At 51.6% G+C, this 23,907-nt stretch overlaps 1 protein-coding gene across 5 annotated transcripts in view; it reads left to right on the forward strand.

Annotated features, from left to right (window-relative positions):
• ATP2C2 (ATPase secretory pathway Ca2+ transporting 2) overlaps window positions 1-23,907 on the forward strand; it is a 77,324-nt gene that overhangs the window by 38,885 nt on the left and 14,532 nt on the right. For 4 of the 5 annotated variants that reach the window (XM_070612392.1, XM_070612394.1, XM_070612395.1 and 1 more), the window contains 13 exons: window positions 2,986-3,135; window positions 3,226-3,294; window positions 3,637-3,712; window positions 7,787-7,853; window positions 14,566-14,690; window positions 14,839-14,936; window positions 15,816-15,917; window positions 17,303-17,392; window positions 17,913-18,014; window positions 19,779-19,935; window positions 22,478-22,648; window positions 23,400-23,497; window positions 23,583-23,633. In XM_070612392.1, coding sequence (XP_070468493.1) covers window positions 2,986-3,135; window positions 3,226-3,294; window positions 3,637-3,712; window positions 7,787-7,853; window positions 14,566-14,690; window positions 14,839-14,936; window positions 15,816-15,917; window positions 17,303-17,392; window positions 17,913-18,014; window positions 19,779-19,935; window positions 22,478-22,648; window positions 23,400-23,497; window positions 23,583-23,633 — 1,356 coding nt within the window. The remainder of the gene's footprint in view (window positions 1-2,985; window positions 3,136-3,225; window positions 3,295-3,636; window positions 3,713-7,786; window positions 7,854-14,565; window positions 14,691-14,838; window positions 14,937-15,815; window positions 15,918-17,302; window positions 17,393-17,912; window positions 18,015-19,778; window positions 19,936-22,477; window positions 22,649-23,399; window positions 23,498-23,582; window positions 23,634-23,907) is intronic. The other variant, XM_070612393.1, reaches the window with a different exon arrangement.

Here is a 23,907-nt window from a genome sequence, read left to right on the forward strand (position 1 = left end):
CATGTTGTAGGTGCACCACTTCACCCTTTGTGCCCACCCCCCACCCCACCTTTCCCCTGGTATCCACTAAACTGTTCTTAGTCCATAATTTTAAATTCCTCATATGAGTGGAGTCATACACAGATTATCCTTCTCTCGCTGGCTTATTTCACTTAACATAATTCTCTCAAGGTCCATCCGTGTTATTGTAAATGGAATGATTTTGTTCTGTTTTGCAGCTGAGTAGTATTCCATTGTATATATGTACCACATCTTCTTTATCCATTCGTCTGTTGCTGGGCACTTAGGTTGCTTCCACGTCTTGGCTATTGTAAATAATGCTGCAATAAACATTGGGGTGCATAGGGCTTTTGGGATTGCTGACTTCAAGCTCTTTGGATAAATACCCAGTAGTGGGATGGCTGGATCGTATGGTAGTTCTATTTTTAGTTTTTTGAGGAATCTCTATACTGTTTTCCATAGTGGCTACACCAGTTTGTATTCCCACCAGCAGTGTATGAGGGTTCTTTTTTCTCCGCAACCTCTCCAACATTTGTTACTATTAGTTTTAGATATTTTTGTCATTCTAATGGGTGTAAGGTGATATCTTAGTGTAGTTTTGATTTGCATTTCCCTGATGATCAGCGATGATGAGCATCTTTTCATGTGCCTATTGGCCATCTGTATATCTTCTTTGGAGAAATGTCTGTTCATGTCTCCAGCCCATTTTTTGATCGGGTTGTTTGATGTTTTGTGGTTGAGTTGCGAGAGTTCTTTATATATTATGGATATTAATCCTTTGTCAGATATATGACTTGCAAATATTTTTTCCCAGTTAGTGGGTTGTTTTTTTGTTTCAATCCTGTTTTCATTTGCCTTGAAGAAGCTCTTTAATCTGATGAGGTCCCATTCATTTATTCTTTCTATTGTTTCCCTTCTCTGAGAAGGCATGGTGTCCGAAAAGATCCTTTTAATACTGATGTCAAAGAGTGTACTGCCTACGTTTTCTTCCAGAAGCCTTATGGTTTCAGGTCTCACCTTTAGGTCTTTAATCCATTTTGAGTTTATTTTGGTGAATGGTGAAAAAGAATGGTCAATTTTCATTCTTTTACATGTGGCTTTCCAGTTTTCCCAGCACCATTTATTGAAAAGACTTTCTTTTCTCCGTTGTATGCCCTCAGCTCCTTTGTCAAAGATTAGCTGTCCATAGATGTGTGGTTTTATTTCTGGGCTTTCAATTCTGTTCCATTGGTCTGTGCACCTGGTTTTGTACCAGTAATGGTCCATTATTCTTAACTGAGGTCCATGCTTTTATCACATTTCCTTAGTTTTTCCCTAATGTCCTTTTCCTGTTCCCAGGCCCCATCCAGGATCCCACATGATATTTAGTTGTCCTGTCCCCCCTGGCTCCTCTGGGCTGTGACAATTTCTCAGACTTGCCTTGCTTTTAGTGACCTGGACACTTGTGCAGGGTACCAGTCAGGGATTCTGTAGAATGTGCCTCAGCTGGGATTGCTCTGGTTAGACATTTGTCAGGGTTAGACTTGGGCTGTGGGTTGTGGGGAAGACCCCAGAGGTGAAGCGCCCCTCATCCTATCAAGGGTACGTGCCGTCACCACAACTATCGCTGTTGATGTTGACCTTGATCACCGGGCTCGGGGGTGTTTCCCTGCGTTTTAATGTGTTGCCAATGAATAGGGTTCTTTATGTGAAAGATCCTTGTGCCTGGGCCACCGCTGCTGTCACTCCAGCCGAACCTCCCCTGTCTCGTCCATCCAACGCAGCCCCCTCAGGGTCCTCTCCCAGGCTCTGTGTTCACTGAGCCTCTTGACCCCTGGAGCCTGCGGTGGCTCCTGCTCCACGGGCGTCGAGTCTAAGCTCTGCCCTCTGACCATTCACGGCCTGGCCCGCCCACCTCCCCAGCCCGGCCTGCGCTTAGGAGAATGGGGAGTGTGCAGAATCCAGCTGTGAACGTCCAGCCTCTGGGCCTTGGGAAAGTTTCTTCAGCTCTCAGAGCCTCAGTTTCCTCATCTGGCAAGTGGGGAATCAGAGCAGTGTCTTTCCCATGGGGTTGGTGTGAATGCTTCAAGTTAAGAATTGGAAATTGTAGAGAACTCACGGGCCCCTGTTTGACAAATGCTGATCTAACCACGCTCTTGTGAGTTTGTAGGAAGATGGCTTCTCTAAGATGGTCTTATCACTCAAATGACAAGATCCTGAGGGGTAGGACCCGCCCTAGACCGCTTATGTCCTCGGCGGTATCTGGCGCACAGGAGACTCACTTCTTGAGTGGTCCCTGCTGGGTCTCTGGTCAGTTTTGCAGGATGGTTAGGAGTATGGTTTCTGGAACCAGCCTTGGGTCAAACCTCAGCTCTGGCACTAAGCAGCTCTGTAACCCTGAACAAGTTACTTAATCGCTCTGTGACTCAGTTTCCCCATATGTAAAATGGAGAAAATCATAGCATTTTTCATGGAGGGCGTGAGGATTAAGAGATAAGCCTTGTAAAGTGCTCAGCAGGGCAGGGCCGGGTACATAGTAGGTGTTCTAGAAATGTTAGCACCCACCTCCTCCTTTCCTGGTGTGTGTGTGTTTCTGGCGTTGACATAGCTTTGGGCTGGCTCAGTGATATTCAGACCACATGGATCACACAGGAGTCTCCAAGCTAGGTGGGATGTGGCATGTTAGGAGAGAGGCCCAGGTGTTTGAAAGGTGTATTCTAAATCAACCATTGCCTAAGTTTTTTAATCTTATATTAAAATTTAAAATAATGTTAAAAGAGGGTATGAGACTTTATGTTTTTCGGGAGGGGCTGCAGGTCAAAGCTTTTCTGATTCCTGGAGGCGTCTCAGGCCATGGTCTGGGACTTGTTCCCTGATGCCGACGTGTCCCTTGTGCGTCGTCTGTTGTCAGATGACATTAAGGTGCTGGATACGGTTCTGTGCTTTTAAAACCAGTTCACAGGGTGAGCGGGCAGATTCCATCGTCCCTTCCCTTTGCTCCCTAAGGTCACCGACCTCCTGGTGGACGAGTCCAGTTTCACGGGAGAAGCTGAGCCGAGCAGTAAGACAGACAGCCCGCTGACAGATGGAGGGGACCTCAGCACCCTGAGCAACATCGTCTTCATGGGGACCCTGGTGCAGTGCGGGAAGGGGCAGGTAAGCCCCGGGGCACCCTGGGGGCCTCGACCTCCGTCTCCAGCGGGGGGTCTCCCAGCTTCAGACCTCACACTTCTCTCTCGCACACAGGGAGTCGTGATCGGGACAGGGGAGAAGTCTCAGTTCGGAGAGGTGTTTAAGATGATGCAGGCTGAAGAGGTAAGGGCTGCAGCGGGCTTTGGTCTTCTTGTCGGCTGGGCTTTGGGATTATTCTCAGCTAGTGATGCCAGCCCTGCCTACCCCTTAAGAATGAGGATCGTATAGTTATTCTGAGTATAGTTTTTAAAAATTTATTTTTATTTTAAGACATTTATTAGGATTTTGGGCAAGATGTAACTTACACTAACGCACGCAGATCTTAAAGTGTCACGGTCAATGAATTTTTATATGTGTGTGTCCCTGTGGGATCTTCACTCTGCTCAAGACAGATCAGAGCCAGGCAGAAGCTGGGGGACGCTGCTGGGATCTTATCTAACCAGCCCATTGTTCTCATCCTTTCAGACGCCTAAAACTCCTCTACAGAAAAGCATGGACAAGCTGGGGAAGCAACTGACGCTCTTCTCGTTCGGCATAATTGGTGGGTGAAGCGGTGTCTGCACTGGGTCCTGGGGATGGGGCTGGGGGAGCAGTCCTGGGCAGCCACGGCTGACTCTCACAGGTTGTGCTCCTCTGCTGCGGGAGGATTCCGGGTTGGCATCAGAGACTGACAGCAACAAGAGGTTTCCGTCTTAGTCAGATCAGGCTAACTGCTGTAATAAGCAGCCCCACATTTCAAAGACTTTTTAACATGGTCAGAGTTTATTTCTTGCCCACACCACAGTCCACGGGCATCTTCCTGGTTGAGTGGCTTTCCTGGATAACTCACCTCTGAACACTGACCCAGGGGCCCAGGCCCCTTCTGCATTGTTGCTCTCCCTTTCTCTGGGTCCTGGGAGGCCACCCATAATTTTATTCAGCCAGCAGGTGCAGCAAGAGAGGACACGGAGACTTGTATGGGAAATTTCTAAGGCATGGACTGGGAAGTGCAGTCATCCCCTCTGCCCCTTCTTGATTGGCTAGAATGGAGTCACATGGCCTATTGAACTGCAAAGGAGACTGGGAAATGTAGTTTACAAGTGCTCCCAGCCATGCCTCTATGGTACCAAGCTGGCTGTGCCTGGGCTTGTGCCTCCTGGCCAAACCACAACACGATGCTGCAGACCTAAATTCGGGTCTGACGCCTGAACATCCCCTTGGGGCTGCCTTGGTCCCCTCACCTGCTCCTTCCTGCTCTCTCCAGCTCTGGCTTTGCTTCTGTGTCCTTTGTTCCCAGCCTTCAGAGCCAACCAGTGCTTGGCCCGTAGTCAATTCTCAATAAACATCTGATGAGTGAGTGAGTTAATAAAGGAAGAAACCAACACTGCCCACAGCACAAGCAGTGACGGGAGGAAGGACTAGAGAGTCTGCTGAAACTGCAGGGTCAGAGGAAGGTCTGGGACAAACAGCTGGCCCTCCTAGGGGTAGTTTTCTTGTGCCTCTGGCCACCCAGATGCATGAATTCATTTAGTGAGTGTCTTCTGACATGCTAGACCCTGTGATAGGTTCTGGGGCCACCCAGATGAGTCAAATACAGTTATCTTCTCTTTGAAGAGCCCCAGGAGAATGGAGGAGAGACATCTGAACAAATATGAGACATGAAGGTAGCAGTTAATCTCGTTAATCTGGGAGAGTTGGGAAGGCTCCAGGAGGAGGTGATATTAAACTGGGTCTTGCAGGATGAGTAGGAGTTTGCCGAGTGAAAAAAGAGAGGACTGGGGATTCTAAGCAGAGCAAAGGGTATATTCAAAGGCATGGAAGGTACCTCCCACTCCTTTACAACTTGTAAGAGGTGGTAAATTTTGCAAAGTGGTTGCGAGGATGTGGCATGGAGTCAGGGCTCTCAATTCTGTCGTGCTGGGGACAGATCTGCTCTCTCTGTCCTCACAGGCCACCCTTCCCAACATTCCAACGTCCAGTCTCCTTTCCAGGCTTCAGCGTTGGGTTTAGTGCTCAGAGTTTGCTAAACCACTAGGTTTACTGTTTGTAAGGAGCTCTATGCTCTCTTCCCTCCTCTCCGCCCTACTTTGTCCTGGAGCTGTGATGGAAAATGGGTTTTATCTTAACCCGCCAAGTCTGATCACAGCTCTGGGGCTCTGGGCTGTGAGATGATCTTGAGGCCGTGCTCAGGCTTGGTGGCAAAGAGGTCTGTGATGGCTTAGTGACATCTGTCGTGGACACAGGAGGGGAAAGCGGCTGTGCACCGCCATTCATCTGCCATCCTCAGGGTTGCATGTCGGTCAGGCGTCTCTGGCAGAGCAGAATGCCCACATGGCCCTGGCTGCCCGGAGGCCCTTTTGGCATTCTAGAGCAGGGTCTGGAAACTATGACTCTTAGGCCAAATTGGGTTCGCTGCCCTTTCTTGTATGGCCCACAAGCAAAGAATATTTTTTACATTAAGAAGAAGAATATTTCACTGACATGGGAGTTATATGAAATTCAGATTTCAGTGTTCATAAATAATGTTTTATTGCCACGCCCACTCACACATTATCCGTGGCTGCTTTCCCGCGACAGTGGCCGAGTTGCAACAGAGACCATGTGGCCCACAAAGCCGAGACTATTTGCTATCTGACCTGTTTATAGAAAAGGTCTTGCAGCACCTGCTGTAGGTGACTGGGCCCCCCAGAAGGAGACTGCGGCTCCTTCCGTCTCAGTAGCCCCAAGAACAGATGTCAAGTAGCTGCGCTTCAAGGCAGATTGTCAAATAGATGGTATGAACAGGCCTTTCCACAAGATGAAATTTGTCCAAAAAAAAAGTTCCGACTCAGAGGTCCTTCAAGGTCACTGCCTTGTGTGAGCCGTTACTCCTCAAGTTATATTAGAACTTAGTGAAATTGGCACGTCTGTGGTCAGTCCCATGATACCACTTAGACCTTTTTCTTTTTAATAAATATTTCTAGAATGTTCTAGGAGAGCGGGAGTTTTGAAATAGTGTTCCATGGATCCCTAGAGGACCCAGGAGGAGATGCAGGGAAGCAGTGGTGGCTGGCAGATGCTTAATTACTGGCTTTCCAGGGGCAAGGAGCGTTTGCCAGTTTCCGTGGCGTAAACGGCCAATTTCAAGCTCCCAGAGGGGAGTGACCAAACGTGGATTTGGGAAGAGATGTGCACAAGTGGCTCCTGAGCCCCTGTGAGCGAGCTCCAACCTTTCACTGCAAGGAGGCCATCAGGGCAGGGTCGCATCCTAGTGGGTGGACCCCCGCCCCCATTTCTAACAGACCTTCCACCCTCTAATCCTTTGCATCTGGCTTTGTTTGGGTTCCAGCTAGGATTTCATGTGACTACTGAGTTCTGTTGCTAATCATAGTATGAAAAAATAATAATAATTATGAATCAGATCTTGAGAACCCCCCACACACAGACACACACACACCCCACTACTGCCCAGCACAAAACTTGCCCTGGCTCCCCATTCCCTGCAAAACAAAGCTGATTTTTTTTTTTTTTTGAGGAAGATTGGCCCTGAGCTAACTACTGCCAATCCTCCTCTTTTTTTTGCTGAGGAAGACTGGCCCTGAGCTAACATCTGTGCCCATCTTCCTCTACTTTATATGTGGGATGCCTACCACAGCATGGCTTTTGCCAAGGGGTGCCATGTCTGCACCCAGGATTCAAACCGACGAACCCCGGGCCACTGAGAAGCGGGAACGTGTGAACTTAACCGCTGTGCCACCAGGCCGGCCCCAAAGTTGGTGTTCTTTAGCAAGTCCTCCAAGGACGTCAACAGACCATTCCCCTCGCCTTCCCACTTTCCTCTCACCCCTTCCAATAACCATGGCGGCAGCAGCTAATGACGGCCATTTACTGTGGGCCAGGAGCTGTGCTCAGTAAGCACCTCCAATGGACTGTGACATCTTAAATCCTGAGACAACCCCTTAAGGAAGGCGTGGTCATTATCCTCACTCTACAGATGAGGAAACTGAGGCTGCCCCTGATGGCCCCAGAACTTGTCCCTATTACCGAGACATCTCATGCACTTTCATGGGTCCCAGCATGACTCCTGCCACTTCTCTGTCTCAAGGGTCCGCCTCCGACGGTGTCCATGTGTCCGTGCCCCGCACAGGGCCTGAGGTTGAGTAAAGACTGGGTAATGATGAAGGAGAAAATGGAAGAGGGAATAGATTTAATCAAGAACACGGTGGGATAAAATAATTTAAGAAACAGTGGCCCTTCCGCCCAGTACAGGAGCAGCTGTCGTCTGCCACATCAGATACCCCCCGGGGAAGTCCCGGGTGTGTGTGGCACGGAGGAGACCTTTGGAGTCATCTGTAAATGTCTGCAGACGGCCCGGAATAAACTGGGTGGTTGTGTTTTTAACTTGACCTGGCTGGGTCCTTCCCTGAAAAAGTAGGACCATTCTTTTCTGTGGGCGTGGAAGGACCTTCCTTAAAAAGCTAAAGGAGAGGGGTTGCAAGCCCTTGGGGTTATTAACCGCTGTCCTGTGTCTATATTCCTGTAAACTGTCTAAGGAAATGAGTTTGAAATGCCTTCGGATGGTGGAGAATGTACTTGTGTGCGTGCGTGTGTGTGTGTGTGTGTATATTGTTTTGTTTTGTTTTGCTCTCTTCCCCAGGCTTAATCATGCTCACCGGGTGGCTGCAAGGGAAGCAGCTGCTCACCATGTTCACCATCGGGGTCAGGTAAGGGCGCCGTGCCGTCTCTCCCCTGGTCAGTGCAGCCGGAGGAGGCGGGGAGATTTGGGAGCGGGAACGGTGTGGGGCGGCTGCACCCTCCTCACCGCAGCCTCAGCCTCCCAGCAGCACGTTGTCTGACAGGTCGGGGCCCAGCAAACGCCTGCAACATGAATGAAAGCAGACCATAGGGAGTTCCTGTTCCCGTCACTCTTTGCCTGTGGGTTTGGATCTTTCTGGCTAAGAGCGTGGACTCCAGAGCCAGCCAGCCTAGGTTTAAATTCTAGCTTTGCCCCTTACTAGCTGCGTGACCTTGGGCAAGCTTCTTAACTTTCTGTGCCTCAGTTTGCTCCTCTGTAGAATGGGAGTGATGATATAGCCCCTCCCAGGTCGTGCTGAGGCTAACACAAGTTAGCATGGGCGGGTGCCCGCGACAGCACATAGCCACAGTGTGTGTTTGCTTATTATCTGTCAGGAACTCAGTCCAGGCCTCCTTGTTTTCTGGAGGAGAGGACAAAGGGCATGTCATGGAGGCCACACAGTTGATGGCAGGGCTAGGCATCAGGGCCGTTGTCTTCAAGCCCAGGGAACCTGCCTTCCTCCACATGGCAACTCTAACAAGCGACAGTCCCCCTGCCCCTGCCGGGTCCCAGTGGGCGATACAGAGATGAAGGGGGGAGCCCAGCTCCGTGCAGTGGCGTGACGTTGCTGTGGCTTTTCCACGCTGCTCACCAAGGCCAGGGAGGCAGAGTGCGGGGGAGTGTCACTGACTGGGTGTGTCCTGGTGGAAGGGTGGCAGGTGACCCTTCTGGGACACGGAGAAGGCAACACATTTCTAGGCTCCTGTCAAGCCCAGTGCTTTGGGAGGGTGACCGCCCCCGCCATGGTTTTGGTGTCTGCAAGATGGTTTAGGTGATACGTGGAAAATTATTTTAATGTCTGTGGGCAAAAATATATATACTGAGTATATCAAACCCATGATGGACACATACTTAGATGCCTGTCAACTAATGAATAAACAACATACAGTGGAATATTAGCCACGAAAAGGAACGAAGCACTGAAACATGCTACAACGTGGATGAACCTTGAGAACGTGATGCTGGGGGAAGGGAGCCTGCCACAAATGACCACGGGTTATATGACTTCATGGATATAAAATGTCCAGCACAGGCACATCCATAGAGACAGAAAGGAGACGAGTGGGCTCTAGGGGCTGGGCCAGGGGAGGCGGGGGGACGAGGAGTGACTACTAACAGTGATGGGGTTTCTTTCGGGGGTGATGAAAATGTTCTAACGTTGACGATGTTTGTACAACTCTGCGTCAACTAAAAACCGCTGAATTATATACTTTAAAAGGGTGAACTTTATGGTATGGGAATTACCAATAAAAAAACAAAAGAAAACATAGAGGAGGTCGTTAGGAAGCTGTGATGACGAGGATCCTTAGAGCCTTTCCACTTTATATGTAAAAAGCAAACTGTTTGCTGACACGGCGCTGTGTCATCGCAGTCAATTACAGTCACGCCCCCACACTGGACCGGGCGTCCCGGGGGGGCTGGGACAGGTCAGGGCTGCGGCTTCCCCAGTGCTGACCGGTGTGGGCCAGAGCACCTTGCTTTAAGGGCTGGGAGGGTACGTCAGTGGTACAGGGTACTGTGTATAAACGAGTGTGCCCGTGACCTGGCAGTTAGCAATAGCAGAGATTCGGGTGCAGGTCTTTAAAAACACCAGGGACCTTGTGTTTCAGTCACACTGCACTGTGTGCCTTGATTGAAGGCTAGGCCAGCAAAATGCACGCCTGGGCAGGAGTGTGTCCTATTATAGAGGCGTTCACTGACTATTGTTTGAATGAATGGAAACTGGAAAAGTCTGTGTCTGGTTTTAGACACTTTGCCATTCCTTAAAAAACAAAATCTCATTAACGCCAGATCCTGGGTGATGAAAGAATAAAACTTAAGAGAAAAGTGAAATTGGTTTAGAGAATATTATGCAGTTAGAATACAGAAGGTACCCAGGGGCCAGCCCGCTGGTGGAGTGATTAAGTTCGCGCACTCTGCTTCTGATCCTGGGCACAGACATACACACCACTCATCAAGCCATGCTGTGGCAGCATCCTACATATGAAACAGAGGAGGATTGGCATGGATGTTAGCTCAGGGCCAATCTTCCTCAAGCAAAAAGAGGAGGATTGGCAACAGATGTTAGCTCAGGGCCAATCTTCCTCACACACACACACAAAAAAGAATATAGAAGGTACACACACATGACAAAAACCGTAAAAGCAAAATGCAATGACAGACATTTGGAAAACCCCATCTCAGGCTAATTCCAAAAAATAAAGTCCACCTCCTTCCTTAAAAAAAAAAGAATTCCTCTAAGGAGACACACAGACATTCAAACCACATCAGGATACTTAAAAAGATAGTTCTCCGTGTGAAACCAAAAGCTGCACGAACAGTTCATTGTCCTCACGTTTTAGCTTTAAATAATCTATAAATAAATGGGTTAATACTGGGGTCTGGGCTTTTCCCCACAAAGCTGTTGGAACCTTGAAGATAAGGCCACTGTGCTATATGGGCGGTCCTGCTGGATTTCAGGCTTTTTCCCTGAAACGTGCCAGGCTCATCTTTGCGTTTTGCCAGTGGCCACGAGGAAGGGCTTCTAAGCTGCAGATCACAGAGCCCAAGGTTTTCTTCTGAACGTACGAGGTCATGATCTCAAGTCCACCGGGGTTTCCTGACTTTATAGCCTCAGCTGCGTGCGAGCGAGGGTGTAGAGGAAAAAGAAACCATCCTCACGAGCTGAGCACGAGAGGGATCCAGTGAGAGTCACAGCTGGATCCCACACAGAAGGGTGACTGACCATCGACAGCTCTGCGAGGATGCTTATGAGCAGGGGTGGAGAGGACCATCCACGTGGATGCTGAAGCTGCCAAGAAGGTGAAGCAAGTGGAGAGAGCACTAGGAAAGCGGTTCTAGAGTCTTCAAGGAGCGGGAGGGGGCGTGCCCAGGGGTCTCGGTGCTGTAACAAGAGGAGGAAGCATGAGCAGAACGTGTGACCCCCAGTTCATCACTGCACAGCTCCGTGAGGCAACCGGTCTCCACTTCACAGATGGGGAAACTGAGGTGTCGGCTCACATGCTTGCCCACAGTTACAGAATCGGGGGGCGGGAGAGACAGGTTGAGACCCACTGCGTTCTGACCGAAAGCCAGCGTCCTTGTCAATGCCGCTTGCTGCCTCTCGGGCAGATAGGAACTCTCCCACATGCCACCACCCCACTGCCTACCCTCCCCCCAGCGCTCAGCAAGGCTGTCGATTTGCCCTACAGGTGTTTGTTGGGCTTCTGTTGACTGTTTGCATCATCCAGATAGAACTGGATCACGGAGTTTGCAGGCTGGTGGGGAGAGTAAATATAAACAATTTTAGTGAACATTAATAAAATAATCACAATTTATCATCAATGCTACAAAGGACACAATTGCAGGGAGAGAGATTAAAAGGGAGATCAGAAGGTGCGTGCCCTGAAAAGGTGGCCAGGGAAGGTGTCTCTGAGGAGTGGAAGCTGGAGAGGTGAGAAGGAGCCCACTGACAGCAGAGCCGGCTGGGCTCGGCAGGGGATGGCCTGGGCAAAGGCCCGGAGGTGGGACCCAGCATGGTGCACCTGGGGGACGCCAGGGGGAGACGGGATGGGCTCCGTGAGCAGAGGAGATTGTGGAGTCAGTTAGGGGACAGATCCTGGGGAAGCTTCTGCTTCTCTCCTGATTCTAGTCATGTCATCAGGACCCTTCTCAACATGCCATGCCAGGCTGTTACGATTCCTCTTTTGGAGCAGAGAGGTGAAAAGCGTTGGCCGTTCTTGACACAGAGACTGATGGCCACGGAAGTGGATCCCAGCTTGTGACAGACAAGAGGGAAGAGGGGGTGATGGGGAGGGGAAGCTGGCTGTGCGGTAGAAGGTGGAGTCTGAGGTGCGGGCAGGGCAGCCTGGGAGAGTGGATCCCTGTAGAGTCCCTCGGACTTTTTTTTTTTTTTTTTTGCAGGGTAAGAGTGGCCTTGAGCTAACATCTGTTGCCAATCTTCCTCTCCCTTTTTTTCTTCCTCCCAGAGCCCCAGTGTATAGTTGTGTATCCTAGTTGTAAATCCTTCTAGTTCTACTGTGTGAGTCACCACCGGGGCATGGCAACTGACAGACGGGTGGTGTCGTTCCACGACCAGGAACTGAACCCGGGCCACCAAAGCAGTGAAAGCACTGAACTTTAGCCGCTAGGCCACCCGAGCTGGCTCTCAGAATTTAGCCTAAGAACATAAGGGCCCCTGGGGAAGCATGTTCAACACTGATTGCCGGTGGCCTGACTCGGTGGGTCTGGGTGGGGCCCAAGACTCTGCATTTCTAACAAGCTCCCAGGGGGTGGAATGCTGCCTGATCAGGGAGCACACGCTGAGCAGTGAGACTGTGACTAGAAACTACCCCAATCAGGGCTCCAGCAAGAGGCAGGAAGAGGGCTCAGCGGACGAAGCCTGCAGAGGCAGGTGTAGCGGCAGAGGGACAGAGAAGCCGGAGCCCTGGGGGCTCCCAGGAAAGCAGAGTGCTCAGAAGCCATGATGCTAACACGCTCCTGAAATAATGGTGCATTCCCGTCCCATTCTGTAACCACGGAAAGTTCCAGGAGCCAAAAAGACTATTAAAAATTTCCAGGTAAATAATGAAAAAGGCGCCATGTCCATCCCCGCCCTCCCCCCCAGGGCAATTGACTGGTCCTTTCTGACCCCCTGTCTGAACATGCCCTTCGTCGCATTCACCCCGCCTGGTCCGTGGGAAACTTGCGACCAAGAGAAAATTTACTCTGTTCGTTTCACTTGACTTGGAAAGGATGAGGTTTTTCCATTTTTAGCAGAACAAAAGTCACTCGAAAGCACCGAATCAGAAGTTAGAAATGGTGGGATAGAAGGCCAGGAAGAGATTCTCCAAAATAAATAAAATGAGAATGGTTCTTTTAGAAACTTTAGAACGGTCCTAATTCCCCCTGCCTAGAATGACATTCGAGACGATCCAAGGGACACTTGCTTTTCCTGGTCCAGGCTAATCTTTATTAGCTTGCGGATTAATTTTTCATGATGGGGAAAGCATCCAGGTACGTGCTCACCCGCCCTTCCCATGCCACGTGGGGAAGGTCCCCATCATAACGCTCTGCAAATGTTTGCTGAGCTGGGCTCGTCGGCCTGAGTCATAAAACCGAGGAAGTCTTCTTGCTGTCACCATAGAAACTGGTCACAGTCCCTTGACCAAATTCAATAATCTTGGTTTATAGAACTTGTTCCTGAATGCTCCATTGTCTCTGGGCGAAAGGCCACATGCACGTACCGTATTTCTTTGATGCAAAGATGCATGTTCTTTTTCATGCTTTAACGTCTCTGAGGTCCGGCTGCATGTGATAAGCAATGTGCTGGGGAAGCACCGTGCCCTTGACTGGCAGGTAGTATCTCTTCTTTCTTAGTGGGGCACGAGATCACGCTGCCCTCCCCCATCAGCAGCGTCCTTGATTTCGTGAACTGTGATAGCCGTGTGTGACTTTGGGTGCACGGGCATCCAGCAGCCAGGCCTTCTGAGTATGAACAGCCCATGTCAAGCGATTGGCGTGTGCTAGGCCAGCGTGGCTCTCGGCACCTGCCATATGTTCACTCGTTCTCGTTTGTTCCTTCAGTAAATATTTACCAAATGCCTACAGGGCCCTGCTGGGTGTTTACTGCAGAGGGTGAGCTGTGCTGGGGTGTGGCGTGGGGACGCTCATGGCACTGCTCTGCACAAAGGCCCCCTCTCACTTGCTCCAGCCTGCCCTTCAACCCTTCAGCTGCCCTCATTGGCCTGAGGTCAGCGGAAAATCCAGAACCCACCCTCCGCCTGGGCCAGGCCTGCTCAGGAGTGTGGCCTGCGGGATCAGTCAGCTCCAATGTCCTGGAGCCATAGTTGAGGCAGAAGGAGTCCCTCTTAACAGCCTATCCGGTGTTGACACACCACCCACAGGAAGCGCATGCTGTGCTCAATCTCATTCAGATTCCCAAGAGAGAGGCTCATTGGTTCATCTTGAGTCACATGCTTGCCTCTAATCCAATCAGCCGTGACTATGGGAGGGCGGGGTCACATGGTACAGAAAGAGTAGGAGAGAGAATAGAAAAGTGATGAGATGCCCAAAACAGATCTGCTGCAACAGGCAAAGGCAGAGCTATGTCACTTTACCTCGCTTAACTTTAATTTCCTCGTCTGGCTTCCTTACGGGAAGTGCCTTAAACCATTGGACCAATGAAAAGTGAAATTCAAGGGACCCGAGGAGGACATTCTGAACAAAAAGATTCCACTTCCCTCTTATTGCCTGATTCTGGAAATTCCTTTCATAGGGCCCAAGATTTTTCTAATGAGAACAATGTAAATGCAAAAGCACTTAAAGAGACAAAGACAACTGACAGACTAATTCACACTAAAGTGTGGATGCCTCATAGGGGAGGTCCCCTCCCAAAGGCAAGGTTTTGTAGGGTGAGAACTCAGAGCAATGGATGCTGAAGGAGGAGGCAGGTGCACCATGGCGTTGGAAACAGAGAACAGAATGGGGGCGTTGGGACACCAGAGACGAGCTCCACCAGGTAAAAGTGTCGCCAGCCCAGTTGGGATTCACATCGTCCTTGAGCATGTGTTAAAGGGGACCTGTCTGGCCTTTTGATCCAGCCTGGCTGTGGCCACCATCCCAGAGGGTCTGCCCATTGTTGTCATGGTTACGCTGGTCCTGGGAGTGCTGCGGATGGCCAAGAAGCGGGTCATTGTGAAGAAGTTACCCATCGTGGAGACACTGGGTGAGTGACTCCAGCTGGCTGGATTCTTGTGAGTTGGATTGAATGGATATTTTGGTGCCATGTTAATTCACCCTGGTTGTCCCATAAGCCTCTGAGTTGACGGTAATGACTTCTTTTTCCTGCAAACTCTGATATTTTCTTCTGCCAGGTTGCTGCAATGTCATCTGTTCTGATAAGACAGGGACTCTGACTGCCAATGAAATGACTGTCACCCAGCTTGTAACGTCTGATGGGCTCCACGCTGAGGTGAGTCCTGTGCGATTTAGAAGGTTCGAGACAAAGGTATGCCCTGCAGACCCTTTCCCTCCCAGAGAAAGCACGTGACGTCTTCTAGAAAACGGTGAGAAACAAATATAGGTTATTGGACAATCTCCTTGCTACAGATAGCAGCAAAGAACATGACTGATTTAGGGTAGCCATCTTTATTTTTTAATTATCTTTCCATAATAAGCACATTTCAAAATTGAGAAGCTAGAAAACAATCACCCATAACCTCACACAATCAGCTGACCACGAGGAGTCTATCTGTGTTTTTCAGTCTCTCTCATGCGTTCGGCACAGCTGTGAGCTCCCTGAGTGTGCGATTTTGTATCCTGCTATTCTTTTCACAAAACTTTGCAGGCCAAGGGGGCAACAATGATGGCCCGGGGGCCAGTGTGCATTTTTGTAAATAAAGTTTGATTGGCACGCTGCCACACCCTTTCGTTTACGTCTTCGTCTCCGGTTCCTTTCACACCGCTAAGGCGTGAAAGGCAAGTTGAGTAGTTGTGATAGCGACTGCGTGGAACGCAAAGGCTGAAATATTCGCTCTCTGGCCCTATGATAAAAGTGTGCCCAGCCGTGTTCCAGAACATAAGCACTCTTCTATGCTGTTACTTCATTTTCGTAACCATAATCGTTACCGGCTGCAGAATATCCCGTTGCGATTTACTGGAGCAGGGCCCTGAGTCGGCGAGGTATTCTGATTGGAACTTAATCCTGCAGGGAGCATCTTCGTGCTTGAAGCCTTGTTCGTGGGGAGGAGTATGTCCTTGGGAGGGATCCCCAAAAAAGAGATTATGGGCCCACCGGGGGAGCGGATTTCTGACTCTGGGTGACCTCCTTTCTGCGGCTCTGCCCCCGCAGGTCAGCGGAGTTGGGTACAACGGCAAAGGGACCGTCTGTCTTTTACCGTCAAAGAAAGTCATTAAGGGGTTTTGCAATGTCTCGGTCGGGAAATTGGTGGAGGTAAGTGTCCGCGGCGCCACGGCGGAAATACGCATGTAAAGCGGAGCTGATGGGGGCTCTCTCTGGACAGAGAAACAGCAGTTGGACCAAGTGGTTCTTGCTGACGACAGGGCCACACCCAGGGGTCAGGTTGTCACAGTGGCCCGGAAACAGATGGCAAATCAGAGGGAAGGCAAGAGCTGGAGCTGTTTGTGCTCCTTGCTGCCTGCTGGAAGGGCTTTAAAGAGACGCCTGCGCTGGGCGCTGCCTACTGCTGTCGTTGATATGTGCTCCTCCCCACATAGCCGTGCCCTCCCTCCGTGAGGTCTGAACCGAGCTCTCGTCTTATGATTTTTAATGAGTCTGTGGAAGTCCCACCTCCAGGGGCCCACTTCATTACCACAGCGACCCTATTATCTCAGCTGTGCAGATGAAGAAACAGGGGACTCAGAGAGGGGGTGTGAGTGCCCAAGATCACCCAGCCACTGACGGAGGAAGCTGGGATCCACCTCCATGCTCTTTTCCTGTGTTTGTTTCTCCTTTTCTGTTTTTTTTTTTTATTTTTATTTAATTTTTATTTATTTATATTTTTTTAAGGAAGATTAGCCCTGAGCTAACATCTATTGCCAATCCTCCTCTTTTTGCTGAGGAAGACTGGCCCTGAGCTAACATCCGTGCCCATCTTCCTCTACTTTATATGTGGGACGCCTGCCACAGCATGGCTTGACAAGCGGTGCCATGTCCACACCCGGGATCCAAACAGGTGAACCCCGGGCCACCAAAACAGAACGTGTGTACTTAACCGCTGTGCCACCAGGGCTGGCCCCTGTTTTTTTTTTTTTAAGATTGGCACTTGAGCTAACATCTGTTGCCAATCTCCTCTCTTTTTTTTCTTCTCCCCAAGGCCCCCCAGTACATGTTGTATATTCTAGTTGTGAGTGCCTCTGGTTGTGCTGTGTGGGACACCACCCCCGCATGGCCCGATGAGCGGTGCCATGTCCGTGCCCAGGATCCGAACCAGTGAAACCCTGGGCCACTGGAGCAGAGCGCGCAAACTTAACCACTCGGCCACAGGGCCAGCCCCCTTTTCTTTTTTTAATTATTATTTTTAACTGAGGTATAAGTTATATACCACAGAATTCATCCTTTTAAAGTGTGCAGTTCAGTGGGTTTAGTATACACACAACGTTGCGCAGCCATCACCACTGTCCAATTCCAGGACACTTAGTCACCCCAAACAGAAACCCACACCCACTGGGGTCACTCGCCGGCACCCCACACTTGTTCCCACAAAAATGGGTCCAGCTGTCCATGTCTGACTTTTTCACGTGCCTGAGTGAGCCCAGGACCCTGACGGGTGCTGGCTCCAAGTATTAACTAAAGACGTGGGAAATCCCCCCTTCCAGGCAGGCTGTGTCGCCAACAACGCAATCATCAGAGGAAACACCGTGATGGGACAGCCCACGGAGGGCGCCTTGGTCGCCCTGGCAATGAAGGTGGGAAATCTCGGGCGGTCTGAGCGAATGAGGAATGGGGGAGCTTAGTGACAATGGGAGAAAATGGCCCCAGACATCCTCAGGCCGTCTGCTGACTGGTGGAAGAGATGGGCTCTGAGATGCTGTGTGGCTCCAGAACATTCCGCAGGCCTCTAACCCCTTTCCAGTGATTCCGTAAGAGTTGGGGAAACCGAGGCTCAGAGATGTCAAGTAAGTGGCCAGAAAGCCATCAAAGAGCGAATGAATGTCAGGCCGGGCAAGGCCCCCAGGCTGTGACAGCAGGCCACCCCACTAACCCAGGCTTTCCGTTTTGGGAAATTGTTACGTCCTCAAGTCTGAAACCTTCCTCCTGGCAGAAACCCCTCGGGCTTTTGTTTCGAGCAGATTTCAGCTTCTAGCTGAATTCTAGCTTAGATTTCTGCTCGAGCTGGTTAGAGTAATGAATCTTTTAAATGGACTGACGTTGCACAAAGATTGGTTTAGGAAGACTCACCGACAGTGCTCCAATCTATTATCCCAGATGGACTTAAGCGACATTAAAGATTCATACGTGAGAAAAAAAGAGATCCCCTTCAGTTCGGAGCAGAAGTGGATGGCAGTGGAGTGCAGACCCAAGAACGAGGTGAGTGTGTCTCCGCCCCTTTCCTACCCCTCCCCCCCAAAGCAAGATGCAGCCGTCAGGGAGAAGCGTCTAGAGTTCCTATCTGCTTCTTCAAGGGTCCAGATATGTGAAAATACAGTTGATAGCAACAAACCTTGGATCCTCTCGAGTCCATTTCTGAGATTTTCGTCTGAGTCACTGGTTCTCGTGCTGGGGTCTCTGGGCCAGCAGCACGTGCAGCCCCTCGGAATTTGCTAGGAAATCAGATCCTCAGGCTCCGGAAATTCCAGGGCTGGGAGCCAGCACTCTGTTTGCTGGGGGTTCCGAGCACGCTCTGCTGGGAGACTCGCCGGCCTGTAATATAATTATTGATTAGTGCGCAGCCATGAGCTCCCACTGACCCCAACCCCATCGCCAGCTTGTCTTCCATCCCAGTGCGAGTTCTTCACACACATGAGCTCGTCAGCTGTCACCGTGGGGAACAATCCTTCATCCCTCAAGAGGGATCCAGGAGGCGCATCCCAACATCCACCACAAATGGTGTGAACCGTGAGCTCACACGGACACACATGCACACGGACATACACGCATGTGCACATGTTACAAGTGACTAGAGGAATATGTACCAAACGAGAATGATTACCCCTGGCTGGGGATTACAGCTGACTTTGTTTCCTTTTTTTCTTTTTAATTTTCTGCAGCTTTCCAGATTTTCTACAGTGAAAAAAAGCTTTTTTTTAGAAAAAGAGTTTTTTATTGCCTTCCAGCTTTTTCTCCACCTTTCCCTTCTCTCCCACGCCTCCTGGAATCTCTCACGTTTTGCCCATGCTGAGATTTCTCATCTCATTGGGGGCAGTGGGTGGCTCGGCCAGTTTATCCCAGGTCTTTGCCATGCGTGGATGGGCACACAAATTCTGGGTGCATACAGGGGTTATGAATTTTTAAAAATGTTTGAATACCTTCAAATCTTTTTTTCCCCCAAAAGCAATGGTAATATATTCTCATCAGAAAAAATTATAGAAATGTGACTTAAAAAGTGGAAGGTCCTTGTAATTCTGCCCTCTTCTCTCCCTACCCACCCCGCTCCCCAGCCCTTCAGTCTGGGAGAGAGCGTCCCAGACTCTAAATGTAAGCATCGCAACACGTGGCATGGGAGTTTGAAAACAGGGTCATGCTGTGTATAGCATTTGCACTTTGCTCTTTTCCCTTAAAATGATGTCTGGGGCATGTTTCCCTGTCAGTTACACGAGCTCATTCACGGCCCACCGTGAGCAGGTGGGCACTGGGCTGATGCTGGGGATCCAGTATGACCACAGCGCCCGCCACTGAGTCCAGCCGGGACAGAGCTTAACAAATGCACAAGCAAACAGTCAGCTACTCATGTGGCTTCACTCTCACGAGCCAAGTGCAGGGGGGAACGAGATGGAAATGGTGCCTGCAACAGTCTACCTGAAATAGACATCTCGCAGTCTATGACATACCTAAAGGCATGACACCGACTGGGATGTGACCAATTAAAGAAATGTATGGGATGCTCTGGGCGACATTAACAAGGGGACTGAACGTACAGCAGGGGAGGTGCAGATCAAGCTCGCTCCTTGTCTGGGCTGCGTAGTATTCCATCGTGTGGCTCTCTTGTGGCTTCTCTGACCTGTCCTGTGTTGGTGAGTGATGACAGTCCACTATAAACCCCTCCTTCAACATCTCTGCGTGGATGAGGTGACGGTCACGAAGGGCTGAAGCATCCAATGACAGCACATTTTTTTCCCATTTGTCCTTTTCAAGGAGCAGGAAGACATTTATTTCATGAAGGGGGCCTTTGAAGAAGTGATCCGTTACTGTACCATGTACAACAACGGGGGCATCCCCCTGCCACTGACGCCCCAACAGAGATCCTTCTGCCAGCAGGAGGAGAAGAGGATGGGCTCGCTCGGCCTGCGGGGTGAGTGCCTGCAGCTCGGGCCCCGAGCTTCAAGTTTGCGTGTCATATTGAACTTGCGAGCACATAATGCGGGGTCCTTAGTCAGCACGGTGACCGATCGCAATGGCAGTCGGACGGTGTGTACTGGAAGCCAAGCAAGTGTAGAATTCATGGCCAGATGAGAGATAGAGAGCCTCCACCCCAGGCCAGCCCCCCAGTGACACCTGTTAGCTCAGGCGTGTCCCAGGGTGCAAGAAGACTAGGAGCCCACCCTCCTGAGTTTTCTAAGGTGGTCGAATGGGATGCACCAGAAACATCGGTTTTCCTGGTTGGTCTTTGCACCTGTCGCTGACTGTCGGGAGAACCCAGAGCGCTTTTAAATCGAGGCAGACCTCCCACTCCCTGGCTGTTCCCAGTTTTCCGCACCGGGGCCAGCGCCCTCCCTGACAGCCTGACATTAGACGCATGCTTCCCATGGTGTCATTTGTCAGCCTGCCCGTTTCCAGACAGAGTGTTTACAGACACCCTGGAACACTCGTTTTCTCTCAGGGAACACGAGGAGTGTTGGCCTTGCCAGCCTGGTTCCAGCCGCCCTGGTTTCCCCCTCGGGGAACAGAAATGACAAGTGGCCGGCAGCTCACTGACGAGCGTGCAGAGCAAGGACAGAGCAGCTGCCGGGCTGAGGTTGGCGAACACCGAGCCGTTTGTCGTCCCTTCCTGAGTGAGGGTGTGTCCCCCGAAAGCAGAGGCGTTGACACATCTCAGGGTCCCCCAGAACGGTCTGTGCTGTGCCAGGTCTAAAACAGGCCTGCAGGTAAAGGCTGTGCCTCGGTTTCCCCACCTGGAGAAGGCAGGCACGGCAGCAGGTGCTGTGGGGGCAAGTCCGTGGAGGAGGGGGGCTTGGAAGAGAACGGGTGCATCTTTGGCTGTTGTTGTTACAACTGATACAAGCTGTAAAGTAACTACGCATCTGCTCACGTCACACGACTCCCGACACTGACACAGCATCACTGAAGAACCGACAGATTAATAAGCATGTCTCCCACCTGTTACTGACCCCTGGCCAGCTGACCAGCCAGCTGAGGTCAGTCGTGGCCACAAGCCCTCTAAGTCCACGCCTGCTCCTGGCGCTTCCCGCCAGTTGGGCCCCGCTCGTGTGCCGGGCACCCTGCCACGTGCCGCACTGAGACCACTCCCTGAATCCCCACCGAGCTGCTGCAAGGCCCAGAGAGGTTGAGGAACCAGCCTGAGCCACACAGCTAGTCCATAGTGGAGCCAGCGCTTAAACCCAGACCTGTCTGGCTGCAAAGTGTTGGAACCCAAGGACCCGTTCTGGGCTTCGAAGGAGAATGCAATGAGGGTTGGTCAGCTGTGAATATGGGCCAGGACTCCACCTCCACCCCCAGTCAAGCCTCGATCCTCTCTTATTTATAATGGATCATCTCCAACTTGCCTCCCGGAAAAGTATATCCTGGGGACTGGAGCTAGAGAGACCCGTGGTCTTCCCCAGCCCACAGCAGAGCAGAGGCAGAGGGCACGTGCCTCATCTCCCAGCGAGTGTGAATGGAGGGCCTACTGTGGGCGAGGCGCAGAGACACGCCAGGGACTCAGGCCCCACAGATGTGGGAGCCCCCAGAGGGGTGCAGGCTTCAGACGCCAGCCCCTAAAAAGGATGAAGACCCCACAGAGTGACAAGGAGGGTGAGGGTGACAGGAGCAGAGGCGGGAGTGGGGTCCTCTGGGCACAGAGAGTTTGCAGACTCTTTCCGGGACTGAGAGCACAGTCATGATGGGTCTTCAAGGATTTGCGGACCCCAGGGGCAGGGTGGGGAGGGGAGGACTGACCCCCGCACCATTAGCACATGACACCGGCACACGGCACCCACACCGTTGGCACACAGTGCCCACATTATTGGCAAACGGCGCCCACGTTATTGGCACAGTGTTATGACAGAGCAAGAAGGAGGCACAGCTGGAGACTTCTTGGCCACAGCCCCCTCCAGTGTCATAGGTGACAAAGTAAGGTCAGTTGTCACCCCACCCCCCCTCGGAGCACTGCCCCCAGGAGCCAGGCCCAGCTTCTGTGCCGCTGAGACAACCACGGCCAAGAGGAGCCAGCAGCCAGCGTCCTCTCACCTGTGTCGCCCTCCCACACGTTCTCTTGACCTTTGGTAGCTGCTGGAGGTGACAGAGGAGTGAGCACAGAGCAAATGAAGGGCAAGAACTGCCAGGAAGCCCCCCGTGTGCCACCTCACAGGTTTTCTTGTGGCCACTCTGGTTGGGTGGGGCTGGGATTTTATGCCACCAGCGGACAAAAGTTGTCTTTCCTGCTGGGCCAGTCGTCCAGCATTTCTCTGGGTTTGGGGTGAGTAATCAAGATCCCTGCCCTGCACAAGCCTGACGGCCACAGGGCAGACCCTTGCCTCCCCTCTGTGGTCCAGGAACTGGACGTTCAAGCCCCTTGCAGACAGAAGAGGCTCTGGGACGCGATGGGGGCGGGGGCTGACTAAAACCCACCCCCTCGGCCCCCAGTGAACTTTCCACGGGTCTCGTTCTCTCCTCAGTGCTGGCCCTGGCTTCTGGGCCCGAGCTGGGAGCACTGACATTTCTGGGTCTCGTCGGAATCATCGACCCACCGAGAGATGGCGTGAAGGAAGCGGTACAGGTGCTCTCTGAGTCGGGCGTGTCTGTGAAAATGATCACGGGAGATGCTCTGGAGACGGCCTTGGCGATAGGTGAGCGGGGAGCAGAGCCGGGGGTGAGGAAGAAGGGGTCTGCCCGTCCTTTCCAGCGGGGCGCTGCCGTTGGCTAATCCTCGAGACGAGCACCTGCCTTCCAAGCACTTAGAACAGAGCTGAGATTCATGGACCAGCGCTCCACCCTTGAGGATGCTGTCTCTGAAATGTTGGCGGGTTCTCCAAAAGGGGAGAAGACCTTATGTATTCTGAGAAGCTCCTGTATGCCAGGGGCCTCCATCTGTGATCTCACTTCATCTTCACAAGCAGCATCATTCCCGGTGTACGGTTCCAGGCTGGCTTCTGCCACTAGCTGTGTGCCCTTGGCAAATCATTGAACCACTCTGACCCTCAGGCTCTTCATCAGCAGAGGGTTAACAGCCCTCCTCCTTGCAGTTTACTTATTACTGCTATGAGGGTTGTCACGCCTTGGTTTTCTTAACCCTCTGTCTTGAGGCAGCCTGGTACTGTGAAAAGAGCATAGACTCTGGAATCAGACAGAATCATGTCAGCTTACAAAATTACCAATTACCAGCTCCATGACCTTGAGGAAGTCACTTCCCTCTCAGTTTCCCGATCTTTAAAGCTGGGATAAGAAGGCCTCTCTTGCAGCTTAATTCCGTGGCAGGTGCTCAGGATGCGGTTGCCATCGTGGTTTTGTTGTGGATTCTCTGCGGCCAAGGCAGGGGCTGAGGTCAGGGGGGGTGGAGGCAGGGGCAGCCCTCAGAACGGGTCCTCCCTCCCCCTGCAGGAAGGAACATCGGCCTGTGCAACGGGCAGCTGAAAGCCGTGTCCGGGGAGGAGGTGGACAGCATGGAGCAGGACGAGCTGGCTGACCGCGTGCGGAAGGTGGGGGCCTCCCAGGGCTCCGGCCGAGGGGCCTGTGTCCAGCTCCGCATGCACTGACCCGGCTCTTTCACGTCTCTGTGTCCAGGTGTCCGTCTTCTTCAGGACCAGCCCAAAGCATAAACTCAAGATCATAAAGGTACGCCATGTGAGGGGACAGGCTGTCCCTCGTTTGTCCCTCAGGGTAAAGCCAGGGTGGCCGTGTCAGTGGCTCTGCCCCACGGGGTGGGCCAGGACTCATGCTGACAGGAACCTCGGCCATCCTCAAGCTGTGGCCTCCTTCTCTAGGTCCAGGGTGGCTACACCAGTGGGGACCTTGTCCCAGCTTCTGGGGAGAGGACGACTGGGGGCCCTTGGCCACATACACCAAAAACAGCAGGAATTGAGTGGTGCCAAGGGAAAACTAAAAAGAG

This window comes from Equus przewalskii, chromosome 3 (genome assembly GCF_037783145.1).
Source record: "Equus przewalskii isolate Varuska chromosome 3, EquPr2, whole genome shotgun sequence".
NCBI classification, from domain to species: Eukaryota; Metazoa; Chordata; class Mammalia; order Perissodactyla; family Equidae; genus Equus; species Equus przewalskii.